At 53.6% G+C, this 27,101-nt stretch overlaps 1 protein-coding gene across 1 annotated transcript in view; it reads left to right on the top strand.

Moving 5' to 3' along the window:
- Positions 1 to 26,877, top strand: part of Rab7a (RAB7A, member RAS oncogene family) — a 30,515-nt gene extending 3,638 nt beyond the window's left edge. Inside the window, exons 2-6 of the mRNA XM_046466958.2 lie at positions 20,117 to 20,177; positions 22,610 to 22,736; positions 23,771 to 23,989; positions 24,521 to 24,649; positions 25,449 to 26,877. Of these exons, the coding sequence (XP_046322914.1) occupies positions 20,125 to 20,177; positions 22,610 to 22,736; positions 23,771 to 23,989; positions 24,521 to 24,649; positions 25,449 to 25,544 (624 nt within the window). The 5' untranslated portion in view covers positions 20,117 to 20,124 and the 3' untranslated portion in view covers positions 25,545 to 26,877. The remainder of the gene's footprint in view (positions 1 to 20,116; positions 20,178 to 22,609; positions 22,737 to 23,770; positions 23,990 to 24,520; positions 24,650 to 25,448) is intronic.
- The last annotated feature ends 224 nt before the right edge of the window (positions 26,878 to 27,101 follow it).

The raw sequence follows: 27,101 nt of genomic DNA, 5'->3' as shown, positions 1-27,101 counted from the left end.
CCAGCCCTATTTTATATTTTATGGAGAGACAGGGTCTCCCTGAGTTGCTTACAGCCTCACTTTTGCGGAGTCTGGCCTCTACCTTGTGATCCTCCTGCCTCAGCCTCGCCATGCATTTGCAATGCCAGGTGGGGGCCGCCTGGCCCTGCTCATTTTTATCTGAATGGTGATTGTGGACAGTGATTTGCAGGTCAAAGGTCAAAGTGATAGGCTGGGTGAAATGGGAACAGGGCTTTTGGAAGTCTGTGGCTAGTTTCCGTTTTAGTCTTCCAGACTGTGATTCCAGAAACAATTTTTTAAGAATAGCCCTTTGGGCTGGGCTGGGCTGGGGCTGGGAGGCAGAGCCCGCCTAGCAGGAGTGAGGCCTGGACTCCACCCCCCGCTCCAGGGACACAAATATGAAAAGGGACCAAGGGATCCTGTCCACCTCCAACCAAAGATATATTTAAAAAAAAAAAAGAAGAAGAAGAATAGTTGTTGGCAGGATGTCTCCTCGGGAGGAAGGAAGCCTCCTCGGGTCGCCTCCAGGGTGACCCACAGCGCTGGCCTCCTGCTCCGGGCCTCAGCTGCAGCCCTGCTGTGGGGCTGTGGCTGTCCCCGGGGCTCTGTTTGGGTGACGTCATCCCTGCCTTGGCGATCTGTCAGCCTGATTCTGTTGTCCATTTTCCTGTCGCCCGGGACTGCCCGCCGGCCACCAGCCGTGGCAGGTCCCAGGAAAAGGACTTCAAAGAAGCCTGAGGACCTGGGTCGGCCGCGAGAGGGGACCTGCAGCTGCATGCGCCCCCCCTGCCCCCTGCACGGGTGGCCTAGGTTCTGTGACTTTTGCCAGACAGATGGAAGGTGGCCCTCGGTGCTCCCTGAGGCTTATGAGTCAAGATGGCTTGCTTCTCCTGGTGGCCTTCTGGGGCTGCCCTGTCTCAGGGTGGGAGGCCTGCGTGGGTTTCTTTTTTCCAGTCCCCCTGACCTAGGTCTATGACCCCCCACTTTTTTTTTTCCTACCAGGGATTGAACCCAGGGGCCCTCGACTGCTGCACCCCATCCCAGCCCTTTTCATATTTTATTAGAGACAAGGTCTTGCTGAGTTGGCCGAGGCTGGCCTCCACCTTGTGATCCTCCTGCCTCAGCCTCCAAAGCTGCTGTGGCTGGGTATTAACTGGCTGTTTTCTTACTCTGAACGTCCACTGGAATATATTTTCCTTTCAGTGAAATGGAATGCTTCCCTCCTGCCAAGATGGTGCGAGTGTTGAACTGTCCCCGTTCTTGGGCCCTTTGAGCTGTGCCACCTGTCCTGGGAGACACTCACGACAGGAGGCTGGGGACCGTGTGCAGAGCGGTATTTCTTTTTCAAATGTTTCATGGCAGCAGGTGAAGAACCTGACCTGTTGAGCGCTGAGATAAGATCTCTGCCAAGTGCCACCAGAGTGGCCCTTCTGGTTTTTAAGTAAATTGTCGTTTCTGTATTTTAATAAAGGGCACCCACACAGAAAAGTGCATGAATAATTGAAGGACTTGGAGAATTCTCATGAACTCAGAAACCCCCTGTGCTTCCCTCAACTGTGCCAGCCCCCTGCTCCGGGGCAGGGTCACTATGCTGATTCCCCTCAGCCTTTTATTTTTTATTTTTTGTTGTCGATACACACCGTACCTTTAATTTTTTTGTATTTTAAACTTTTTGGTCTTGGGGAACCTTGAACCTTGGGCACTCAACCCCTGAGCCCCATCCTCAGCCCTTTTTTATATTTTATTTAGAGGCAGGGTCTCCCTGAGTGGCTTAAGGGCCTTGTCAAGTTGCTGAGGCTGGCCTCCACCTTGCGATCCTCCTGCCTCAGCCTCCCAGAGCCTCTGGGATGACAGGTGTGTGCCACAGAGCCCGGCTTGTTTATTCTTTATTTATTTATGTATTTTTTCTTAGTTGTAGTTGGACACAGTACCTTTATCTTGTTTGTTTACTTTTATGTGCTGCTGAGGAACTCTGCCGCCCAGCCTCAGCCCCAACCCCAACCCCTTCCTTCCTTTTATTTTTTAAGTGCCGCTGGGGATCTATCCCATAATCTCCCACGTGTTAGGCAAGCATCCTACCCGTGAGCTACCTCCCCAGCCCCAGTGGGCTAACTTCTCACGCTGTGGACTCGTTTTGCTTGATTTGAATTATGGGTACATAATAAATAACACCATGTGTGCTCTTCTCACCTGTGTCCTTTAACTCGGTGTTGTCTGTGAGGCTTTGTGTTAACAATACAAACTCTTTCTGATTTTACTATCGTTGTTTTATTTTGGTACCAGGGATGGAACCCAGGGGCGCTCAACCCCTGAGCCCCGTCCCCAGCCCTATTTTGTATCTTATTTAGAGACAGGGTCTCCCTGAGTTGCTGAGGGCCTTGCTACGTTGCTGAGGCTGGCCTCCACCTTGTGATCCTCCTGCCTCAGCCTCCCAAGTCACTGGGGTTACAGGCGTGGGCCACCACGCCCACATTATTTGCAATCTTAATTCCATTTTCATTGCTCAGTACTATTCTAGGATGTGGTGTAGCATAATGTATTTACAGTTGTTCATGCCAGGTGCTGTGGCGCTCACCTGTTGTCCCAGCTGTGTGGGAGGCTGAGGCAGGAGGATTGTTTGAGGCCAGGAGCTCAAGATCAGCCTGGGCAACTTAGGCTCCATCTCAAAAGAATAAATAAAGCAGAAAAGCCGAGTCCTGGTGCCTGTGTTGCTCGCACTGCGCTCACAGCTGGGAGGCTCAGAGGACTCCTGTCTGCCAGAGTTTGGAGCCTGCTGTGAGGTAGAGGCCCAATTAGGATCTTCTGAAGCCTCTGTCCTTGGTGGCCTGACCTCCACGTGATCTTGCTTCTCTGTGGGTCAGTGACGAGCCCTCTTGTGTATGACACCAGTCACATGCAACCAGGGCCCACCCTAATGACCTCATTGAACCCTAATTACCTCTTTTAAAGCTCCTGTCTGCAAATGAGTCACATTCCAAGGCACTGGGGTCAGATTTCCATGTATGAAGTTGGGGGTGGGGGGATCTCTTTCTGTTCTGCTTTAGTGAGTAGGGCCAGTTTTCAAGTCATAGCAGTTGGCACTTTTTAAAAAAAATATTTATTTTTTAGTTGTAGTTGGACACCATACCTTTATTTTATTTATTTATTTTTATGTGGTGCTGAGGATCAAACCCAGGGCCTCACACTTGCTAGGTGAGTGCTCTACGGCTGAGCCACACCCCCAGCCCCCAGTTGACACTTTTTTATTTTTTTGTCCCAGGGATTGAACCCAGGGGTGCGTAACCATGAGCCCCGTCCCCAGCCCTTTTTAGATTTTATTTAGAGACAGGGTCTCACTGAGTTGCTTAGGCCTCGCTAAGTGGCTGAGGCTGGCCTCCAACCTGTAATCCTCCTTCCGCAGCCTCCAGAGCCACTATGATGACAGGGGTGCGTCACCATACCTGTCCAGTTTACACTCTTATTGGCAATGCATGGGGGTTCTAGGTATTTCAGTCTTTGCTCTCACTTATTTTTTCTTTTTAGCCACTCTGTTAGAAGCCCGTTCCCCATGGTACAGTCTGTTTCTCTCCCAGTGTCAAGAAACCTTGAGGGACTTGGGAGAGTTGGTTCACATAGCAGAATGTGTCATAGGCTGAGCCGGCCTCTAGTTACGGTATTTGAATGAGTTGGGGTTAGAGATGCAGAATAGCATCAGGCACACCTGTCTTCCCAGCGGCTTGGGAGGCTGAGGCAGGAGGTTCACAAGTTGGAGGCCAGCCTCAGCCACTTAGCAAGGCCCTAAGCAACTCAGCGAGACCCTGTCTCTAAGTAAAATATAAAAAGGGCTGGGGACGGGGCTCAGGGGTGGAGTGCCCCTGGGTTCAATCCCTGGCACCAAAACACCCTGGCACCAGTCTTCAGTCTGCTGAGTGAGTGGGTAGCTCTTGCTGCGTCCCCTCGTGGGACACTCCTGGACCCGTTCTCGTTGCTCTTGGCCCAGAAAAATCACTTGGGGTATAAGTCTAGCCAGAGTAGGTAGCGGTTTCATTGAGACTCTTTCGGTCTCCTACTTCAGTCCTTAAGATATTGGATTCCCTCGCTCACATGCTAGAAATAGGTCTCCTGGCCTGCGCCGACTGACCCTTCAGATCCTGGCTGGCATGTGACCAGCAGCTTCTTGGCCGACTGATCTTGAACTTTGAACATCCACTTCAGGACCTGGGTTTGACTGAAACATTCTGAGACTTTGCCCCTTCCCAACGCCAAGCCCCTTGAGGGCAGTAATGAATCATTAGTCTGCAAAGGATCTTGAAATATTACTTCACCTTTTGTTTAAAATTTTTGTAGCTCCAAGATCCAGACACAGTTGTGCCTGCCTGTGGCTTGGGAGGCTGAGGTAGGAGGATTGCAAGGTGGAGGCCAGTCTCAGCAATTTAGTGAGACCCTGCCTCAACATAAAGACATAAAATAAAAGGGCCTGGGGACATAAAGACATAAAATAAAAGGGCCTGGGGATGTGGCTCCGTGGTTAAGCACCCCTGGGTTCAGTCTCTGGGGAAAAAATAAAAGTTTTGTAGTTCTGACTTTGCAGAGGAAATTACATTTTATGCAAGTAGGTAAGCAGATTGCTATTTCCGCGTCACTATATGCAAATTGTGCTCCTGGGCCAGTAGTTAATGTGCACAGCCTTCGAGAATGAGAAGCCATGTGCTCCGTGCTCATTTGGCAGATGTCTATTGTCTGTTCTAAGAAAACGGTACTGAGAGCTGTGGGGTACGTGAGGTGAAGAGCCCTGGAGATTCAGGAGTAGTTGTAAAAACAGGGCAGAGGACAGTCATAAAATCAGCCTAAAGAAAATGCTAGAAGCCAGGCGAGGTGGTGCATGTCTGTCATCCAGCAGCTCAGGAGGCTGAGGCAGGAGGATCGCAAGATGGAGGCCAGCCTCAGCCACTTAGCAAAGCCCTAACTAAACAACTCAGCGAGACCCTGTCTCTAAACAGAATCTAAATAGGGGCTGGGGATGGGGCTCCGTGGGTAAGCACCCCTGGGTTCAATCCCTGGGACCAAAACAGAAAAATAAAAAAGAGTCCATCATCCAGGGCGACAGTGTCCTACTTCCAGAAATGGCTTCCAGGGAACTTGCTTCTTGGTGAAAGCCGCCTTGGTCTTCTCTTCCCCGTGGGAAAGTGACACCTGGAACAAAGTGTTATTTTTCTAAATTTTTTATTCTAGTTTGTTCTAGACGACAGAGAATGCATGAGAGCACAGTTTTTCCCATCTCTGCTTGTGCACAAAGTGACAGTCATCTTTCTTTACTTTTTATGCGGTGCTGAGGATGCAACCCAGCCCCCGCCCTGTGACAAAGTGTTCACCCGCAGCTCTCCCAGAGGTCAGCACCGCCTGGGTGAAGCTCCAAAGGTTCAAACCAAGTGGCACTTAGTGTGAAGTTGCGCTGCCATCCAGCAGCCCTGGAGGCCGAGGCAGGAGGATCGCAAGTTGGAGGCCAGCCTCAGCCACTTAGCAAAGCCGTAACTAAACAACTGTCAGATGAGGAACTGACTGCAGGGACTTGCGGAGGATCATGGTGCCTCTGAGGAGTGGGGGCTGAGACCAGTCCCCGGTGTTCCAAGTTCCCGGGTGGTTCTGTGACCTTGATAATGGGAAGAAAAAGAGAATAGTGTCTTTGGGGGAAGAACAAACCGCCCTTGGGAATTTGGGGGGGGGCCCACAACCATATTCCCAGTGACTCAGGAGGCTGAGGCATGAGGATCGCAAGGGTGAGGCCAGCTTCAGCCGTTTGGAGACCTGCCTCAAAATTTTAAAAATTCAAAGGACTGAGAAGGCAGATCAGCGGTAGAGGGCCCTGGGTTCATTTCCTAGCACTGAAAACAAAAACAAAAGAGAGAGGGAGAGGGAGAGAGAGACAGGCCCTGGGCTCTCAGCTTCCTGGTGGCGAATTCTCAAGCAGTGCCAGACTCACCAGCTGAGGGGACGCTGAGTGACCTCAGAGCGGCTGGAACAGCGCAGGCTTCTCTCTCTCTCTCTCTCTCTCTCTCTCTCTCTGTTTGGTGCCAGGCATTGAACCCAGGGGTGCTTAACCCCTGAGCCCCGTCCCCAGCCTTTTTAGATCTTATTTAGACACAGGGTCTCCCTGAGTTGCTTCAGACCTTGCTAAGGGCTGAGGCTGGCCTCCAACTCGCAATCCTCCTGCCTCAGCCTCCTGAGCCGCTGGGTTTGGAGAGAGGGCTTTGTAGGATTCGGGTTTGTTTTTCTTTTCCCCTGTGTGGGGCTGGAACCCAGTGCCTGGGGCTGAGTGAGCAGCCACCCCAGCCCCACCCCAGCCCCACCCCAGCCCGGCTCCTTCTTCCTGGTGTGGAATGTGCTGGTTTGTGTTGGCAAAGGAGCAGGAACTACCGGAGGCTCTGAGCCCACAGTTAATTGTTCCCTGTCCCTTCTGCTTGCAAATCCTTGGCCACAGTGAGTCACCCCACACAAGGAATCAAGAGCCGTGATCCTACCGGGCACCCGGGAGGCTCAGAGCTGGAAATATTTGGGCAGCGTTGGCTTGTAGTAGGTACTGGTGGGGAAAGAAGTGCTCCCTGGTGGTTTCCTACCGTGGTCACTTTGCTGCTCAGATCCTAAAAGAGGCTTCGTTGGCTGGGCACCGTGGGTGATGCACGCCCGTCATCCCAGAGACTTGGGAGGCTGAGGCAGGAGGATCGCAAGGTGGAGGCCAGCCTCCACCATCTAGCAAGTCTCTAAGCAACTCAGCGAGACCCTGTCTCTAAATAAAATAGCAAAAGGGCTGGGGACGGGGCTCAGGGGTGGAGGGCCCCTGAGTTCAATCCCTGGCACCAGAAAAATAAGTTTAAAAATGATAATAAAATAAATAATAAAATTTTAAAAATGGCCTGTCCTCACGGAGCTCGGCGTCAGTGTGGGGACCCTAACCCTCTGAGTCCTCTCAGACACCTGCCTGCCCCCCATGGTGCCTTCTCGCCCTATACCCACCCCTGGTGGTGCGGGGGCCTTGGGTTCTGGACTCCTCTGTAGAGGCCCAGGTTTCCTACTGCCCTTGGCCATGGCCTCCTGGCCCCCTGGCCTCACCCTCCCGCACAGACCCTACCTTCTCCTGGCTGCTCTGTGGTCCCTGCTTCCTCTGCGGCCTCCCTCAGCTCTGTCCTGCACCCACCTGTTGGCATCCTGCCTGAGTCAAACTTGGTGTCACCTTTTTTTGGGGGGGACAGGGGAGTTACCAGATTCAATCCTGGCCACGTAACCCCTGAGCCCCATCCCCAGCCCTTTATGTTTTTAAATTTGAGGCAGCGTCTCCCTGACTTGCTCACAACCTGGCTAAGTGGCTGAGGCTGGCCTCTAACTCGCGATCCTCCTGCCTCAGCCTCCAGAGTCACTGGGATGACTGATGTGCGCTGCTGCGTCCGCTCTGTTCTCACCTTTTACTGAACCTTCTGACTTTGTCACAGTGATATTGTGACTGGATTTCGTCTGTGTGTCTTGCCAGCCCTGGGAACGCGGGTCTGAAGTCTAGGTCCCAGGCTGATCTATCTACCTGTTCTTCCTCCAAAGATTGAGCATTGTGTCAAAAAACTCAAAGAACCTTCCCAGGTGGCCTTCAGTGGAGACATGGCCGGGCGCACCTGCTGTGACAGGTGACAGGGGAAGAGAAGGAATGCCCGTCAATCCTTCCTGTCGCCTGAAATCACCATGTCAGAAGCCACAGGACTATGGTGGCCCTAAGCAGGACCACAGTGTGGCTCAGCGTGTGGCAGAGTCTCAGCCTTCCCTGTGTCGACACTCCCGGGCGCGGGGTCATGTTGCTGTGGCTTTCACAATATCCTAACTGGCAAGATGACACGACCAGAAATTTAAAGGACCCAGGAGCTGTTTTGAAAGCCACCTACATGGAGCCAGGGCCATTAATTTCTTCATGAGAGGGAAGAAGGGATTCTTTTTCTTTTTTGGTCCCAGGGATGGAACCCAGGGGTGCTTAACCCCTGAACCCTGTCCCCAGCCCCTTTTTATCTTTTATTCAGAGACAGGGTCTCGCTGAGTTGCTCAGGGCTTTGCTAAGTGGCTGAGGCTGGCCTCCACCTTGCGATCCTCCTGCCTCGGCCTCCCCAGCTGCTGGGATGACACGAGTAGCCACCAGGCCTGGTGAGGGTGTGTTTTTGAGGTATAGAAACTTCTGTGTCACAGGGTTTTGTTTTCTGGGTCTTACGTGGCACTCAGCCGTCCCCATCCCCAGGAAGGTAAAAGCAGTGCTTACTCTAGTTCGCAGCCCATCTGGGGCTTTTCAGTATGAAGTCAGGGTCCTTGCAGTCGCTTGGTTGTCCCCCGTATTTTATTGTGAGTCCTTTCCTCACTTGACTAGAAATTATTTGACCACTCGCCAGTTTCCCACCCACACGCGTCTTTTTTTAACTCTTCTGCTGCACTATGTCTCCGGAGCCGGCTCCTTGTTTGCCTCTCTGCCTGGTGTCTTTTCGTCAGCCGCCTGAGTTTCTTTCTTAGAACCCGAGTTGGACTCGAGCATGTATCTGCTCCTTATGAAATTGTTGCTCTTTCTATCCTTTGTCCTGGTCCTTCATTAGATGGGAAATCTTCCCTTCCCCATGTGTCTCTTATACCTACTGGGCAATTGTGTGGCTGGTGGGTTTTATTGAACACCTACTATGTCCCAGGCCTGTGCACGGAATAGCTGTACAAATGGCAGAAAACCTGATTCCTGACCCTGAGGAAGCCCTGGGGGAACTTGGTGGGGGGAAAAGACATATCTTCTTTTTAAAAATATTTTTCTTAGTTATTGATGGACTTTATTGATTTGTTTTTCGAATATGTGGTGCTGAGACTCGAACCCAGGGCCTCACACAGAGCAGGCAAGGGGTTTACCACGGAGCCCGAAAAACACCTGTCTTCTAATCTTTGTGTTCCTGCTCCCTCGTGGATTAAAAATTAAGAACCTCGAACACCCAAGGACTAGATGGTTTTTCATTTGCTCTTGGTTCTTCTGAGCTCTCCAGAAAAGCCGAGTGCATTCTGACAGGTCCCACCTCCACGGGGTGTGACGTCCCACTGCTGTGGCTGGACCTGCTGTGGGGTGTCCCTGGTCGTGGGTTCCTATGTGAATATGGGAAAGTGACGTCCATTCATTCCCCTGTCTCTCCCAGTCCCCGCCCCTCCCTTTGTCCCATCCAGTGACCTGCTGTCCCCCCCTCTCCTCCTGCAGGTATTAGATTTTAATTCTGCTCCTGAAGCTTCTAGGCACTGGAGTCCTGCCCTCTCTGGTCTGGTCTCTGGGTTGGACACAGTCCCTTCATAATCTGCAGTCTGGGCCGTTTCCTCTTGACTGTTGTCTGACTTTAACAAATCAGATTTCTTTGTCACTCCTGCTAGAGACTTATTCATGGCAGCTTCTATAGGACTCTCTCAGGCTTTGCATTCCAAAAAATATATATTTTTTTTTTCTGTTTTATTTATTATGTTTGACAAATAAAAGGGGTTGATCATTTTCAACCAATAGACCAGACCATTGGGCCAGTTTTTGTAGGAATGTTAGCAGTTCGGGCTGGGAAAAACAATTGCCTTTGATTTTTATTTATCTACTTATTTATTTTTGTGCCAGGGATTGAAATCAGGGGCACTTGACCACTGAGTCCCGTCCCCAGCTCTATTTTGTATTTTATTAAGAGACAGGGTCTCCCTGAGTTGCTCAGAACCTTACTAAGTGGCTGAGGCTGGCCTCCAACTTGCGATCCTCCTATCTCAGCCTCCTGAGCCGCTGGGATTATGTGGTGCTGAGGATAGAACCGGTGCCTCTCATGCACCAGGCAAGTGCTCTGCCACTGAGCCACAACCCAGCCCCCAGCCCCAGCCCTTTTTATGTATCATTTAGAGGCCACTGTTTTGAGTGGCCTCCTCCCTGAGTTGCTCAAGGCCTCGCTAAGTTACTGAGGCTGGCCTCCAATTTGCGATCCTCCTGCCTCAGCCTCCAGGGCTACTGGGATCACACGTGTACCCCCACGCCCGGCAACAGTGGCCCTCTAGATGGAGAGAGCAGGAGTGCCCCAGGTCAGCCAGGTCTGCCCTCTGCTCTCTTGTTCTCTCTGAAAGGTCGCTGGTGCTGGCTGGCCTGGCGTGTGGCGGTAGTGAGTGACTTCAGCTGTTAAGACCGTGCTTGCTTCTGAGAACCTGAGAGTCTAGTTGGCTCTTCTGCTGCCCCTGCTGCCATAGAGAACACCAAGTCCTAACCCTGGTGCTGGGGGAGGGACGTGTCCTCCTCTGCTGCAAGCATTGTGGGTGCTGGGTGCTGAGTTCTGGGTGCTGGGTGCTGGGTGCTGGGTGCTGGGTTCTGATGCTGGGTGCTGGGTGTTGCTTGGAGAATGCCAGGGCTTTGCAGGCTTTGCCCTGGAGAGAGTTTTCTCTTGGCTATTTGATCCATGAAGAGCCACCTACAGGAGAGGGTGGGCAGTTGGTAGGAAGATAGAACTTTGGTAGCAGACTTTAGGGGCCCTTGAGTTCTGTGTGTGTGTGACAGTAGGTGTGAGGATATGTTGATATTACAAAGGCGCATCTTAAAAACAAATCTTTGTCCTGTCTCAGCTGGTGACAGTGTCGAGCCCTATGAAATTCCTAGGGTTTTAATTTATCTCTGTATTTGTTTATTTATTTATTTTTGCAGGGCGGGGTGGCGTTGACATACAAAAATGACAGATTTTTTTTTTTTTTTTTTAACCAGGGATTGAACCCAGGGGCACTTGACCCCTGAGCCCCATCCCCAGCCCATTTTGTATTTTATTTAGAGACAGGGTCTCCCTGAGTTGCTTAGGGCCTTGCTCAGTGGCTGAGGCTGGCCTCCCACTTGCGATCCTCCTGCCTCAGCCTCCCGAGCTGCTGGTTGACAGGCGTGAGCCTCTGCAGGTCTTCATTTCCTTCTGCTGCATCTCACACCCTTTCCCGAGGTCCTCTTCTCTTCTCTGGGGGGTGGGGTAAGGAAGACACTCCATCAGTGACTTGTCACTGTTTATCTCAGCCAGAGGACAGATCACATCTGTGTGTCCTGCAGGTATAGGTGTGCATTGGCTGCTGAGACAACTGGCAGCATTTCAAGAAACGATTGAATTTGGTCCATGTCTAGAGATCAGAAGGGGGCACTGATATTTAAATTAAATGACACCAACACACGGAGACCAGTGCTCAGCAAGGGGCAATGCAAGGTATTCTAAAGGTTGGTCCCTCCACCCCGTTGAGCTAGAATCTTGTCTCTAAATAAAATACAGAAAAGGGCTGGGGCTGGGGCTCAGTGGCTAAGCACCCCTGGGTTCAATCCCTGGGACCAAAAAAAAAAAAAAAATCTTTTTTTAAAGAATATTAAGAAAGAGAGGAATTATGTCTAAAGAACCCAAAGGCAATCCTGCAGCAGAGAAATACAGTACAGTAGCTGTCCCCTGATCTTCAGGGGACACCTTTTGGGACCCCAAGTGCATGCCTAAAACCTAGGACCCCTTCTCCACGTGATGCGTCATGACGTCTTGGTCAGCAACAAGCTGCGTTGATGATACTGAGCCCCAACAGTTAGGTACCTGGTGGCCCTGGAGCCGTCTGAGCCTGCGTAAACACACCCAGGGTGTTTGCACAAGGATCAAATCACTGCAAAGTACATTTCTCAAAACTCAATCTCATCAGGGAGGAACTGAGACAGAGAAAGGGGGAAATAAGGGGAGTGATCTTGGCCAGATGCTATTGTTGTGTTGTGTGCCTGAGCGATTATGTGACATGTCACCAGTATGTCCAGCTATAATGCACCAGGACAAAACGAAGGGGTGGGGGACAGCTATATGTTCCCAGAATAACACCAACCAAAGGAAAAAAAAATAAAATAAACTCAAAGCCAGTTGCAGTGGCCCACACCGGTCATCCCAGTGGGGTTTCGGAGGCTGAGGCAGGAGGATCACAAGTTGGAGGCCAGCTTCAACAGCTTAGGCCCTAAGCAAACTCCTGAAGACCCTGTCTCTAAAGAAAATATGAAAAGGGCTGGGGAGGGGGCTCAGGGGTTGAGCAGCCCTGGGTTCAATCCCCAGGACCAAGAAAAACAGAAAAAAGAGAGCCACCCTACATCATCAGCTGATCCACAGACAGGCCTCTCCTCGTGAAATGTGGTTTCCCAGTGACATTGAAGCGCTGTCCCAGAGCAAGAAGGCGGGCTAAACCGTGTCTCAGCCCCTCGAAGTACATCGAGGACGTCAGCTTTCCAGTGGGCGGAGCTTGCAGCACTCAGGTTGACGGGCATGCTGGCAGGCCACACCCAGCCCCCAGAGGCTGTGTCCCCCCAACAGCTCCTCGCTGTCTCTGGGCTGGGCTAGAACTTGAGAGGGACCAAGAACAGGGCACTGCCTGGCTCGGGGCCTTCTCAAACCCGTGGATTCCGACTGGGAGTTCCCCAAAGCCGCCTTCCCTGCCTAATGGCTTCAGTATTTATTGCTCAGGTGACACACAGCCCAGTTCTCCTGTGAATCATGGATGGCTTCAGGCAGGGGATCCTTAGGGGGAGGGCACTGAGGATGGCACTCAGGGGCACTTAACCCCTCAGCCCCATCCCCAGCCCTGTTTAGAGACAGGGTCTCCCTGAGTTGCTCAGGGCCTTGCTAAGTGGCTGATGCTGGCCTCCACCTTGCGATCCTCCTGCCTCAGCCTCCAGAGCTGCTGGGATGACAGGCATGTGCCACTGAGCCCGGCCTGGGGGGCCTCACGAAGTGGACGAACCTTTCTCTGGCTGAGTTATGGCAGGCACAAATTGGGGATGACTTTTTTTTAATTTGAGTTTCTCTCAGCCTATTTTGCAGTGGTGGAACTTTCAAAATAGAAGCAAAGTGTTATAAAACCTGGGACGCCCTGGTTAGCATTTCCTCCTTCACTGAAGAGCTTAGCTTGTGCTGGAGAGTCGCAGGGACCTCGTTCCCCGAAACCTCAAGTGGGCAGGCCCCGTTAGGGTATTTAGAGACAGGGTCTCGCTGAGTTGCTTAGGGCCTTGCTTTGGTTGAGGCTGGCCTTCTTTTTTTTTTTTAATTTTTTTACTTGCAGATGGACACAGTACCTTTATTTTATTTATTCATTTTTATGTGCTGCTGAGGATCAAACCCAGTGCCTCCCACGTAGGAAGCAAGCGCTCTACCACTGAGCCACAACCCCAGCCTCGTGATCCTCCTGCCTCAGCCTCCCGAGCTGCTGGGATTATAGGCATGTGCCATCACACCCAGCAAAGGGATACTTTTTTGTCTTAAAAGCTTTAGAAAAGCCCAGTGTAGTGGCCAAGTTCAAGGAAACAGCTTCAGAGAGATACTCAGCTTCTAGCTTATACTGAGATATGACACGTGGGACTAGTGGTGACTTTTCTGCTAAGTCCTTACCCTGGATGGAAGACCATCTCTGTGCTCAGCTTAGAGATTCAGCCTCCTTTTTGGAAAGCTTTCTGTAAGCCTCCATCTGAGGTCTAGGCTGGATTCCTGATCAGTTCCAGACCTTATTATGTGTTGAGAGTTTCTCCTGATGACAATTGTTTGTCGTTTCGGACCTTCAACTATAGCAACTCATATACATACACATACACACATTTTAAAGTTGGGGTTCGCTAAACTCAACCACATCCCACCCCTGAAGCGGACACAGTGGCACACACCTATAATCCCAGCGGCTCAGGAGGCTGAGGCAGGAGGATCGCAAGTTGGAGGCCAGCCTCAGCCACTTAGGAAAGCCTTAAGCCTTAAGCCTTAAGCAAATAAAATAGAAAAAGGGCTGGGGATGGGGCTCAGTGGTTAAGTGTCCCAGGATTCAATCTCTGGTACCAAAAGAAAAGAAGCCTTGACTGTATTCCTGCAGCATCACAGATACACCATTGTCCCCTGTTTGCTTACGCAGCATCTCATTAAACCAGGCCCAAAGCAGGAGAACCCCTGAGTCATCTTCTTATCTCAGGCACTTGGCAAATGAACCAATGCTGATTGTAAGGTCACTCATCTCTGAGTAGTCCTTGCATGTTAAGACTTGCCTCCTGGTCGGCCTGACGTCTGAGCTCACAGTCCTTTATTTAGATCTTCAGGACGTGGTTCTGCACAGCCGACTCTTCTCCAGAAATGAGGCCATCTAGTGGCGCACGCCTGTCATCCCAGCAGCTCGGGAGGCTGAGGCAGGAGGATCGCCAGGTGGAGGCCAGCCTCAGCCACTTAGTGAGGCCCTGAGCAACTCAGGGAGACCCTGTCTCTAAATAAAAGATAAAAAGGGCTGGGGACGGGACTCAGGGGTCAAGGGCCCTTGGGTTCAATCCTTAGGGCCAAAAGGTAGGGGGTAGCTGAATTACGGGGTCAGGACCCGGATGCACAGAAGTCAGTGTACTGAATGGATCAGGGGGTCCTCGGCACCCCCAGGAGGCACTGGGCTTCATTTTGTCACGTGGCCTTGCCACCCACCTGGGACGGCCTTCCCCCAGCATTGACCTCCTCTGGGCTGCAAGACGGAGGGAGCCTTTGTCTTGACTCTTGCTTTCCCCTGAACTTGGCCGCAGGTCTCACCCCATCTTGCCAGTGACCTTAAAGTGAGCTTTTTTTGTTTAATCTGTTGTAAAATAAAAATAAACCTTGTGGTATTCAGTGCAGCAAAATTGTATCGTGGGAAGGGTGGCTTGGATGTCTTCCCCCTGCAAGTTATATAAGGTCTACCGCAGCGCGTCACATAGATCATCACGAAGGGTGCTTTTTATAACTTGATGCTAATAAATTCAAAACTCCTGGCGGCATTGAAACAAAAAAGGATTGGTTGGGCCTGTCGCAGTGGCGCACACCTGTCATCCCAGAGGCTCTGGAGGCTGAGGCAGGAGGATTGCAAGTTGGAGGCCAGCCTCTGCAATGGCGAGGCCCTAAGCAACTCAGGGAGACCCTGTCTCTAAATAAAATACAACAAAATAGGGCGGGGCTCAAGGATTGAGTGTCCCTGAGTTCGACCCCCCCAAAAAAACTCCCCCTGAGTTGAGTCTCTCCCTGAAGACGGGCACAGCCTTCAATGCCATTACTCTGGAGGCTGAGGCGCGAGGATCATTAAGTTCAAGGGCAGCCAGCATTGGCCCTTAGACCCCGTCTCAGGAAAGAGGGTGTGGGGCTAAGAGATGCAGAACACTTGCCTAGTTTTAAAAGTGGTTAGTTGATTTGGTGGGTTTTTTGGGGGGGGTAATGGGGGGTATCCACAGGGATGGGGACAGTAGTTTCTTTCTGTACTAGAGATTGGGCCCAGGTCCTCGCGCATGTCACACACACACACACCCAGCCCCATCCACAGCCCCCTTTTTAAATTTTGAGACAGAATCTCACTAAGTTTCTGAGGCTGGCCTTCGACTTGTGATCCTCCTGCCTCAGCCTCCCAAGCAGGTGGGATTACAGGGTGCATCATAGTGTATATGTACGTATGTATGCAGTAGGTATGTGCCTGGTAGTGTGTATCTTTGTGACGGTACTTCAAAGGTGCCTTACAATGTCTGTTCCACGGTTAATGACAGTGAGTGATAGGGTTAACCATGGTTATTAAGGTCATCACGGCCTATATAAAGACAGGGCCTCGCTGAGTGGCTGAGGCTGGCCTCCAATTTGCAATCCTCCTGCCTCAGCCTCCGGAGCAGCTGGGATGACAGGCGTGCCCCACTGCGCCCACTGAGTACCATCTTTTTTTTTTTTTTTTTTTTTAAAGAGAGAGTGAGAAAGAGGGAGAGAGAGAGAGAATTTTTTTAATATTTATTTCTTAGTTCTCGGCAGACACAACATCTTTGTATGTGGTGCTGAGGATCGAACCCGGGCCGCACGCATGCCAGGCGAGCGCGCTACCGCTTGAGCCACATCCCCAGCCCCTGAGTACCATCTTTAATGAAATAGTCTTGTTCATCCGAATTTGTGTTCCCCCACCCAAAAAAAAGGACGAGTTTGTGCCTCAGTGGTGCAGAGTTGTCTTGGATCTCCTAGGAAATCACGGGCAGCTCTTGGCTTTTGATTTCCAGACGTTCTTGGGAGGTAATTTTAAAATCAGGAAGCCAGAGGGGAAGAGCATGGCCCATGTGGCCCTGTCCCTCGCACCATGTGTGCTAGGGACCCATCCCGTGCTCCCAACAGTATTCACACAGGACCTCTTGGGCTGTCTGACGTTGTCGTTGTGACCCAGCGTCGCGCACTGTCCTGGCTTGCTGTCCAGCAGAAGGGTTGGTGGCACAGAGTCACCTGTGTCCGATGGAGTAGACCAGGATGATGTGGTTTTGCCCTTGTTCCTGTCTAGGTAGAGGGTCCCCCTAGGACACGTGGTCAGTATTAAGGTGGGGTCTTTCAGAAGTGGAATTTGTGCCCTCAGGGAAGAATCGAAGGAAGCCACTCTACCCCTTCTGCCACATGGGGACACCTAGAAGGCACCAGCCGTCCGTGAGGGGTGACACTCACCATGTGCCACACTCATTAGCACCTTGATCTTTGACTTCTGTGCCTCTGGAACTGTGAGCAGCCAGTGTCTGTGTGACACCTGCCCAGCCTGAGGGGTCATCACAGCAGCCCAGAGGATTGGGACTGGGACCAACTAAAACCTCAGGGGAGCCGGGCGCAGTGGCGCACACCTGTCATCCCAGCAGCTCGGGAGGCTGAGGCAGGAGGATCGCAAGGTGGAGGCCAGCCTCAGCCACTGAGCGAGGCCCTAAGCAACTCAGTGAGACCCTGTCTCTCAATAAAACACAAAATAGGGCTGTGGAGGGGGCTCAGGGGTCAAGGGCCCCTGAGTTAAATCCCTGGTACCAAAAAAAGGGGGGGTCGGTCCTCATTTTAAGGAGATGTCATATACTCGGGGTGACCTGGGCTAGGAAGGGTGAGTGCATGTGAGATGCACAGATGGTGAGCACGGGCTGAGATGTTATTCCATTGAAGCACAGCGTCACTGAGCAGCAGGGGTGAAGAAGCCCAGCTGCCTGGCCAGGTGTAGTTAAGATGTCATATCAAAACAGTCCAGTTGGGCCTCCCAGCAGTTCGGGAGGCTGAGGCAGGAGGATCGCAAGGTGGAGGCCAGCCTCAGCCACTTTGCAAGTCCCTGAGCAACTCAGCGAGACCCTGTCTCTAAATCAAATATTAACACAGGGCTGGAGTGATGAAGTACCCCTGGGTTCAGTTCCCAGTACCTCCACCCACCTACCCCCCAAAAAAGAGCAGAAGTTCTTAATTTTGATGGCATCCAGTTTGGCAGCCCTTTTTAGGGATTGTGCTCTTGGTGTGAGAGCTGAGAAATTTTTGCCCAAGGTCCTGACAATATTTGGAAATAGGACTGGATTTAAACCACGTTGTCCACTGGGCACAGTGACTCACCGAATTTGGGGCTACCCTGGGCCACTGGGTGAGATCCTGTCTCAAATCAAAATAGAACGGGCTGGGGACAGAGCCCCCCGGTTTGCGCGACAGGTGCAAAGCCCGAGGTTCAGCGCCCAGGCCCGCCAAACAGACAGACGCTGTCCACAGACCCGCGGGCGACCCTCCTGCCTCAGCCTCCCGAGCCGCTGGGATAACGCGCATGCGCCCGCGCCCAACTTAAGAATCTTTATTTGAATAAGAGAATCTAGCGTCCCTCCACCTCAGGTGGGCCTAGGGGACGAGCCTCAACAGGGCAGCCACCTGAGGGTAGGTATCTACAGCACAAAAAGCCCATCTGGTCTCTGCCACATGGGGAGTGGTGTTCAGGGAGCCAGGCCTCGGGTGCCTGGACATGGGGACTCCCAGGGGAGCCAGGCCTGCCTGAGGTCACGGCGCTGTGGGGACAGTCAGAGGAGCAGGAAGCTCACCTGGACCAGGCATTTGGCACTGGGTGGCTGCTCTCCTGCACCCGCCTAGGCCCTGGCTTGGGTGGCCCCAGGTCCTGGGGCCTCCGCCACCTCCCAGCTGTCTCCTTGGCCAGGCCCCAGGGAACTCCGCCCAGCCCCTGGTCCCCAGCTGCTCTGTGGACACCCCAACCGTCCCCCCTCTCTCCTTCCAGTCCCCTGACAGTTCCCACTGCGCCTTCTCTGAAGCTTGTCAGGGATTAACAGCAAGTAAGATGTCACAGCCAAGGATTGTTGACAGTCCCCAGGAGGACCGTTCCTTCTCATGTACCTGGGTTCGGTCTTGCTGTTGGAACCATTAGGAATTTCTGTGGGTGTTTGTCAAGCCCTGGGCCGTGACAGTGTCATCTGGCCTACCAGACACTAGACACCTGCAGAGGTCAGCTCCTCCCATCTGTCACCTTTTTTAAAAGTATTTTATTTAGAGACAGGGTCTCGCTGAGTCACTTAGAGCCTCACTAAGTTGGTGAGGCTGGCCTCCACCTTGCCATCCTCCTGCCTCAGCCTCCCAAGCCTCTGGAGTGACAGGGCGTGCACCGTTGCGCCCGGCTGTTTGTATCTCTGTTCCCTTTGCTCATCAAGCAAAGCTGTGTTCTGCAGCCAGCCCCACTTCCTTCCCCTCCTGGCTTGTAGGTCCTGTTGAGGTTGCTTTTGATTTCACTTTGGCATTTTATGGTCGTCTCTGGAAAGAGGTCCCCAGCCTTCTGCTTCTTCACAACCCCGTAGCTGTGCCCACTTAGTCACTGGAATTGAATTATCTAGAAGCTGTTTGTTGACCAGACTGCTCACTCCAATTAAAGCTCCTCTGGGGCAGGAGGCTGAGGCAGGAGGATCGCAAGTTCGAGGCCAGCCTCAGCAACTCTGCGAGACCCTATCTCCAAATGAAATAAAGTGTGGCTCAGTGGTAAGTGCTCCTGGATTCAGTTCCCAGTACCCACCCACCCCACCCCCAAAATAATAGAGTGTGTCTGTAACCAGACCCGCTGTTCAACTTCTTGACCAGAGTCATGGTGGTATGTGACTTCAGATGCCTCTCCAAGACCTTTCCCAAAACCTAATGAGCAATATTGCTTACCTACCTTGCTGTGAGCCTTGACGTCTGCTGGTTTGGAAGGCAGAGTGATTTGGATTTGTTTCATGGTCAGGTACAGAGCACAGTCTTGGATAACATAGCAGGCCAGGTGTGGTGGCAGTGCCTACAATCCTAGCTACTTGGGAGGCCGATGCAGGAGGATCAATAGTTGGAGGCCAGGCTGGGTAGTTTGTCTCAAAAAATAAAAAGGGCTGGGGATATAGCTCTGTGGTAAAGTGCCCTTGGTTTCAGTTCCCAGTTTAAAACAAACACACACACACACACACACACACACACAATATCACTGGAGAGAGGCATTTCTCAGTGTTTGGAGCTGGTTCAAGTTCAAGTTGGTACCTTCAAAGCCTACAGTTCTAAGTTGGGCACAGCACCCACTGTCTTCCTGTAATCCCAGGTGCTCCAGAGGCTGAGGCAGGAGGATCGCAAGTTGGAGGCCAGCCTTGGAAACTTAATGAGACACCGCCTCAAAATAAAAAATGGCTGGGATTGTAGCTTAGTGGTAGAGTGCCCCTGGGTTCCATCCTCAGCACCTCATAAAAATAAATAAGTGAAATAAAGGTATTGTGCCCACCTACAACTAAAAAAAAAATTAGAGAAAAAGCTGTTCTGGAGAAAACAAGTTGTCATTCTATTTCAAGGGCCTTTAAAATACTCATATTAGTTAACAAACCTCCCTTAGCAAGGGAAGAATTGAGATCATCCCTATGCCGTATGCCACCTTAATGCCAATGACAGTATTTAATGGAGGGGGCCTGGCGCCGCCTGTCATCCCAGCAGATCAGGAGGCCGAGGCAGGAGGATCGCGAGTTGGAGGCCAGCCTCAGCCCCTTAGCGAGGCCCTGAGCAACTGCGACACCCTGGCTCTAAATAAAATAGAAAAAGGGGCTCATAGGTTAAGCGCCCCTGAGTTCAGACCCCAGGACGAGAAGTTGGGAGCGCTGGGCCCTTGAGTCGCAGGGGTCGCCTGAGGAAGTGGCCCTTCAGCAGAGGTGTGAGTGATCGAGGGCTGAGCTCTGCCACCTGGGGGGTTGAGGACACCCTGTCCCCCCAGCCGGGCTCTTGGGTCCAGGATTCTCGTGACGGGCCCTGCCCCGGGCTCGCTTCTCCTTCTGCTCCCTCTGCTCATGGTTCCCTCTCCTTTCCTCCCGCAGTGTGAAGCATGACCTCGAGGAAGAAAGTGCTGCTCAAGGTGATCATCCTGGGAGACTCGGGGTGAGTGTTCCCCAGGATGCCCAGCTGCCCTGTTGGCTGGGAGCACCGCTTTCCCCACGCCCTCCCAGACCACGCCCTGCCCAGACCACGCCCTGCCCAGACCACGCCCTCCCCAGACCACGCCCTCCCCAGACCACGCCCTCCCCAGACCACGCCCTCCCCAGACCACGCCCTCCCCAGACCACGCCCTCCCCAGACCACGCCCTCCCCAGACCACGCCCTCCCCAGACCACGCCCTCCCCAGACCACGCCCTCCCAGACCACGCCCTCCCCAGACCACGCCCCTGGGCTGCCTGACATCACCCTATTCTGCTCTGGGCCTTTCCCTCCCTGCTGCTTAGGGTCCTGAAAACATTTGAATGGTCCCTTATTATGTAACCCGTGTTCCCTGGTGGCTCGCATGACTGTTAAGGGACAAGGATGCTTTTTGAACTTACCTAATAGTGGCCAGCTTCGCGGACTGCCCTCTGCTCCCAGCAGCCAGACTAGAGAGTCCTGCTCAGGGAGATTCCTGCTGCTGGCATCTGCCCACCAGACGTGGCTTCTGCAGGCCTGGGTGACATTGTCCTGTGATGCTGGCCTGAGACCCCAAGGCCAGGGTCTGCGTCCAGATTTCCCACCCAACGAGGAACTAACTCTAGGGGCTCATTAAATGCTCTGGGAGGCCTTCCAGACCTGGTGTCTGATGTGACCTGTGACGACTTGGAGGCCTGTTTTCAAAACTCACACTGAAAATTAGCCAGATGCAGTGGCGCACGCCTGTCATCCCAGCGACTTGGGAGGCTGAGGCAGGAGGATCTCGAGTTCAAAGCCAGCCTCAGCCACTTAGTGAGGCCCTAAGCAACTCAGCAGGACCCTGTCTCTAAATAAAATACAAAATAGAGCTGGGGACGGGGCTCAGTCGAGTGCCCCTCGGACACTCAATCCCTAGGACCAAGAACAAAAACAAAAGCCAAGGCGGGTGGTTTTGCTCTTGGCTGCCTTACTGGAATCTGGAGGAGCCTTGAACAAGCTCGTATTTGTCTGGCCCCAGACCAGCGGGGTGGGCTCTCGGTCCCCTGCTCCTGCAAGCCCTGTGCTGTCAGGACTCTGCTCTGGGGCCTGTGTTTCATGGACTTGCCGGAAAAGGATCCCCGGCCCTTGTTCCCTCGCGGCCCCCCGCCTCCCCTGGAAGGTCTGGTGCAGGTGGTCTGGGCCTGGGGCTAGGTATGCTCTCAGGTCCTCTGCACATGAGCACAAACTTGTCCCTTTGTGGGAAAGCAAGGTGATACTGTTGGTCATGAGGCAGGCTTTTCTGTTATCTTGAGCCTGCTCTAACCTGGTCACCAAAACAATCACACATGGTCTTCTGCTGAAAAAAATCCTTGGAGAAGCTTGCTTTGAGGTAGATTCTGGTCTGGTTACAAATTGGTAATAATCTCTGCCTCGGGCCAGGTGCAGTGGTGCACACCTGTCCTCCCAGCAGCTCGGGAGGCTGAGGCAGGAGGATCGCAAGGTGGAGGCCAGCCTCAGCAAAGGCGAGGTGCTAAGCAACTCAGTGAGACCCTGTCTCTAAATAAAATAGAAAAAGGTCTGAGAATGTGGCTCAGGGGTTGGGTGCCACTGAGATCAATCCCTTCTCCCCCCCAAAAAAATAAATAATCTCTGCCTCAGGTTTTAAACTTGGCGTATGTCATTAGGTGTCTGTTCAAAGCCAGCGGCTGCCTCCTCGTATGACTTCATTAAGCCAAATAACAACCACTAAATAGAGAAGCACCCGGGACTACTGTGGTATTTTTAGAATCGTGGAGCGATCTTACTCCTGGAGCTTATTTTAGAAGGAGTGTATTTACTGACGTCCTTCTGGGAGGGAAAGGAATCATGCCCGGTTGTGTCACCGGAGTCGCCTGAACCGAAACTTACCAGCCGCTTTTCAGCATCTGGTGCACATCTGTGTCCGGGTTTTGTTTGTTTATGTCTGTTGCTGAGCTGGGGGTGGCACCCGGGCTTCATGCGTGCCAGGCAGCAGCTCTGCCACTGAGCCCCACCCCCAACCCCACCCTGGATCTTTAGCCCAGCAGAAATGCACATTTTCCAGTGTGTCATGCAGGGATGTTTGGGGACAGGGGCCTTGGTTCCTTGCTCTCCTTCGAAACAGGCAGGCTCCTTGTGGAGTTGCAAATATCGGTGGCCCACGCCTGTCATCCCAGCAGCTTGGGAGGCTGAGGCAGGAGGATCGCAAGTTAGAGGCCAGCCTCAGCAAATTAGGGAGGCCCTGAGCCACTCAGGGAGACCCTGTCTCTAAATAAAATATAAATAAAAAGGGCTGGGGACGGGGCTCAGGAGTTAAGCACCCTGGGTTCAATCCCTGTTACCAAAAAAAGAAGCTACAGGTGCCACCGTCAGTCCCTGTCCCTCCTGTGTGACTGAGACTTGTGCTTTTTCTCCCTCAGCGTTGGGAAGACGTCCCTCATGAACCAGTATGTGAACAAGAAATTCAGTAACCAGTACAAAGCCACGATAGGAGCCGACTTCCTGACCAAGGAGGTGATGGTGGACGACAGACTAGTCACCATGCAGGTGAGCCGCTGCCCAGCCTCGCGGCCCCGCCCTGCTCCCTGTGTGTCTTCAGGCCAGGCCGCCACCGCCCACCGCCCCTGATGGCCACACCCCGTGGATAATGGGCCACAGCTCGTGTCCCTGGAGAAAATGCCAGGTGGCAGTTGAAATTCAGTTTTCTGCGAGTGTGGGGACAGGCCCGGGCCTGAACCTGGGGACCTTGCCCTCTCAGGGAGCTGCCCTCCGGCCCTCAGTGTGGATTTCACACTGCAAAATAAGACACCGTGAAATTGCTTTTAGTTGTTTTGAAATTCACATTTAACTGGGTGAGTTTTTGTTTGTTCTGAGTCTTTGCGCTGGCTGCCTTCCCGGGCCCTGCCTGTGTTTCAGCACGTCTCTAACTCGGCTCTTTTCTGGTCCCAGGGATTGAACCCAGGGTGCTGGGTTAAGTAGCTGCTGCCAGTACAAGCACTGACCTCCATGCCCGGCTCTAACTGGTCTCTTCACATCCTTAATAAGCTTAGGTCAGAAATCTTTGGGTTTCTGCCAGGCGCAGTGGTGCCCGCCTGTCATCCCAGCAGCTCGGGAGGCTGAGGCAGGAGGATCACAAGGTGGAGGCCAGCCTCAGCCACTTACGAGGCCCTGAGCAACTTGGCGAGACCCTGTCTCTAAATAAAATAGAAAAAGAGCTGGGGACGGGGCTCAGGGGTTAAGTGAACCTGTGTTCAATCCCAGGTACCCTCAAAAAAAAAAATGCAGGTAGAAATGTACAATTCAGTGAGTTTATTGATTTCCGTCACCCCCAGACTACACAGGTCTGAAGCCTACGGCTTGAATTTGACACCCGTTCTATCCATGTATGTAACCAGCAGAGTCCCGAAGCATCAGACTCCGTGTCCCCTCCTTGGTAGACACGGTTTTCAGGGTCACTTTGGACACTGCGGTGTGAAATTCTGCTTCCTGAACCCCGAGTTCGCGGATGGTGGTGGGTGGACCCCGTCCGGTCCCCGTCCCCCTGCGCTTGCTGTTGGTGCTCAGCCCCGTGCTCTCTGCAGATCTGGGACACGGCCGGGCAGGAGCGGTTCCAGTCCCTCGGCGTGGCCTTCTACAGGGGCGCCGACTGCTGCGTCCTGGTCTTTGACGTGACCGCCCCCAACACCTTCAAAACCCTCGATAGCTGGAGAGACGAGTTCCTCATCCAGGCCAGCCCCCGGGACCCCGAAAACTTCCCCTTCGTCGTGCTGGGGAACAAGATCGACCTCGAAAACAGACAAGTGAGTGCTGGGGACGGCGGGTGTCCCCACGGAGGCTCCCCGGGGGCCTCGAGGGTGTGGGAGGTCCTTGGCTGAGGCCAGAGGGTTTTGGCAGGTGCTGGCGGAGGGTTCAGAGACAGGGTCTCTCTGAGTTGCTCAGCGCCTCACTAAGTGGTCGAGGCTGGCCTCTACCTTACGGTCCTCCTGCCTCAGCCTCCAGAGCCGCTGGGGACGACCGACCCTGAATCATAATCCCGTAGCTAGGTTCATTTAAGATGTGGTCCTGACCCCTTCACTGTTCATGGGGAGCGGAACTGCAGGATTCTGTGGCCCGGGGGACCCCACGTCAGGACAGGCTGCTACGGAGGCCCTAGGAGAAGCCCCTCATCCCCCCTCCTCACCCCCGGGCTGGCTTCTTGCTCCTCTCACAAGTGACTTGAGTGGACCCAGGTCACCAACTACCCACGGGCACAGCGACTGGCTGAGGTGGAGGGGCCGCCCTCCTTCCCGGGCGGGGCCGAGCGCTGTGCCAGGTGCGCTGCTGTCCCGCAGGTGGCCACGAAGCGCGCCCAGGCCTGGTGCTACAGCAAGAACAACATCCCCTACTTCGAGACCAGTGCCAAGGAGGCCATCAACGTAGAGCAGGCCTTCCAGACGATCGCAAGGAACGCGCTGAAGCAGGTAGGGCGCCCCTGCCCTGGTGCTGGCCCAGCCCGGCCTCCCGGCAGCCTCTCCTGGGGATAGCCAGGGACCCCACGTGTGCGCCCGGGGAGGTGTGAACGGCATGCTCCGCTTAAGCTCCCAGATTCCACTGTTTTGTGAATCATCTAAAACCTGCCAAAGACCTGGAGCCGTGGTGCCCACCTGTCATCCCAGAAGCTCTGGAGGCTGAGGCAGGAGGATCCCAGTTGGAGGCCAGCCTCAGTAGTTTATCAAGGCCCTAAGCAACTCAGGGAGACCCTGTCTCTAAATAAAGTCTAAAAAGGGCTGGAGACGGGGCTCAGCGGTCAAGTGCCCTCTGTGGCTCTGTTCACTGTGCCAGTCTCTTTGAGCCCCTCACCCCCTTTTTATTCATTTGTTTATTTATTTATTTAGGGGCCAGGGATTGAACCCAGGGGCACTTACCCACTGGGCCCCGTCCCAGCCCTTTCTTTATATTACGTTTACAGACAGGGTCTCGCTGAGCTGCCACAGTCTCACCTTTGCTAAGTGGCTGAGGCTGGCCTCCAACTTGCGATCCTCCTGCCTCAGCCTCCCGAGTAGCAAGAATGATAGGCATGTGCCACCGCACCTGGAAAGTTGGGGATTGAAGGGGGATTGGGGGACTGAGAGGGCAGGGAGCCTTCTGGCCAGAGTGGCCTGATCTCTGTATGCTGGGTGCTGCTGCCACCTGGTGCCCTGAGGGGACCCCAGAGCCCGCCTCCTTGCGGGCAGGCCCTTGGAGCGCGCCCCTGTGTCACGAGCCCTCTCCCCTGCCCAGGAGACGGAGGTGGAGCTGTACAACGAATTCCCCGAGCCCATCAAGCTGGACAAGAACGACCGGGCCAAGCCCTCGGCCGAGACCTGCAGCTGCTGAGGGGGCGGTGGGCGCCAGCACAGAGCCCTCACCCCAGGACACACAGGCCTTCACCCCTGAACAGCAGGGCCCTCTCCCCCCGCTGCCACCAGAGCCCACCCCGTCACCCCAACACACACACACACACACACACACACCAGCCCACCTCTGTGCGGCTCCTGGGGGGGCCAGCGGCCTCCCGTGAGCCCTTGCGGCAGCAGGACAGGCCAGCTCCCTCTCCGCCCTGGCCAGAGCCGCCGGGGAAGCTCCTCCGATTTCGTCCACTGGAGAGAGGACTGTTTACAGTTGATCTGTGTCTCATGAGTCACCTGATTTTTTTTAAAGGTCGTGTGGTCCCCCCCTCCACCCCCACAGGCTCCCCGGGTAGGCTGGTGCCACCCCCCTGGCCCCCCCTCCCCCCGGCCAGGCCACCTTTTATACGCCCCATTGGCCTCTGTTCCTTGAACTAATCAGCTCTTTCTACAGCCTCCACTTATTACGTAAGGCTTCCTAGGAGAGGACCCAGAGTGACATTGATATATGCGACCGGTTAGACACAAGCGCGCGCAACATCAGTGGAACCCGAGCTCGGATGACGTGTCCAGGTCCCCGAAGGCCGAGGGTCGGATCCCCCTTTTCCCATCTGGATGGCAGAGCGCTAGAGGCTCAGAATCCGGGAACCCCCCCCCCCGCTTAGCGACAGTGTTGTGTACAGTGACCACGACAAGGATGATGGACGCCTTTTCTTCTCAAAGACTCGAGCCAAAAACAGATAAGCTTTTCATCTCTCCAGAGGGAAAACTGGTCTAGATCCTTCTGTGTCGAAATTTCCCCCCTCCCCACCCCGAAAGGTTGATCCGCCTCCCGCAGTGTGCAATGGATAAACGGCTGTTATTGCAGACAAGTGTCGCTTTCCTTCTCTTTTTTATTATTATTGTTTTTCTTTTGCTCTTCCGCTCCACACTTGAGACCCCCGCTCTGCCCCCCCCCCCCGTAGATCAGCATCTGGCTCGTAAGAGGGAAGCAGAACCCCCCAGATCTGCCCTCCTAGCGATTCTACCTTTGTTCTAGAAGGCACTCCTTTCAGGGTTGTGGTCTCCTCAGACTGGCAGATCTTCTTCTCCTCTTTCTTTTCCCCTCCGTCTCCCTTCACGGGCGCCCTCTATGAGCCCACCCAGCCCCTTGGTCCCTTGGTTGGAACCCGGCAGTTCTGCCCCTTCCCAGGACCCGCCCCGCGTCGTCGTAGCCTGCTTTACCAGAGAGCCTCTCCCCTCCAGAGGTCGACATCCTAGGTGTGGGCCGAGTTCTTCTGTAAAGAGATGAACGTGATGCCAATAAACTTACCAACAACAAACGACGGTGCCTCTGCCCTGTCTTCTTTCCTCTCTCCAGATCCTGGCCCCGCGGAGAACGCCATCCAGAACAGGGCACATGCTGGTGCTTGGGGACAGACAGGCCTCCTATGCCCACTCACGTCCCAGGCGCAGTAGCGCAGACCTGTGATCCCAGCAGCTTGGGAGGCTGAGGCAGGAGGATCGCAAGTGGGAGGCCAGCCTCAACAACTCGGCGAGACCCTGT

The sequence above is a fragment of the Marmota monax genome, unplaced genomic scaffold (genome assembly GCF_021218885.2).
Source record: "Marmota monax isolate L192 unplaced genomic scaffold, Marmota_monax_Labrador192_F-V1.1 WCK01_AAM20220418_F8-fsc00249, whole genome shotgun sequence".
Taxonomy (NCBI): Eukaryota; Metazoa; Chordata; class Mammalia; order Rodentia; family Sciuridae; genus Marmota; species Marmota monax.
Note: the sequence above shows the minus strand (reverse complement) of the source record. Positions and strands in the feature narration are given on the sequence as shown.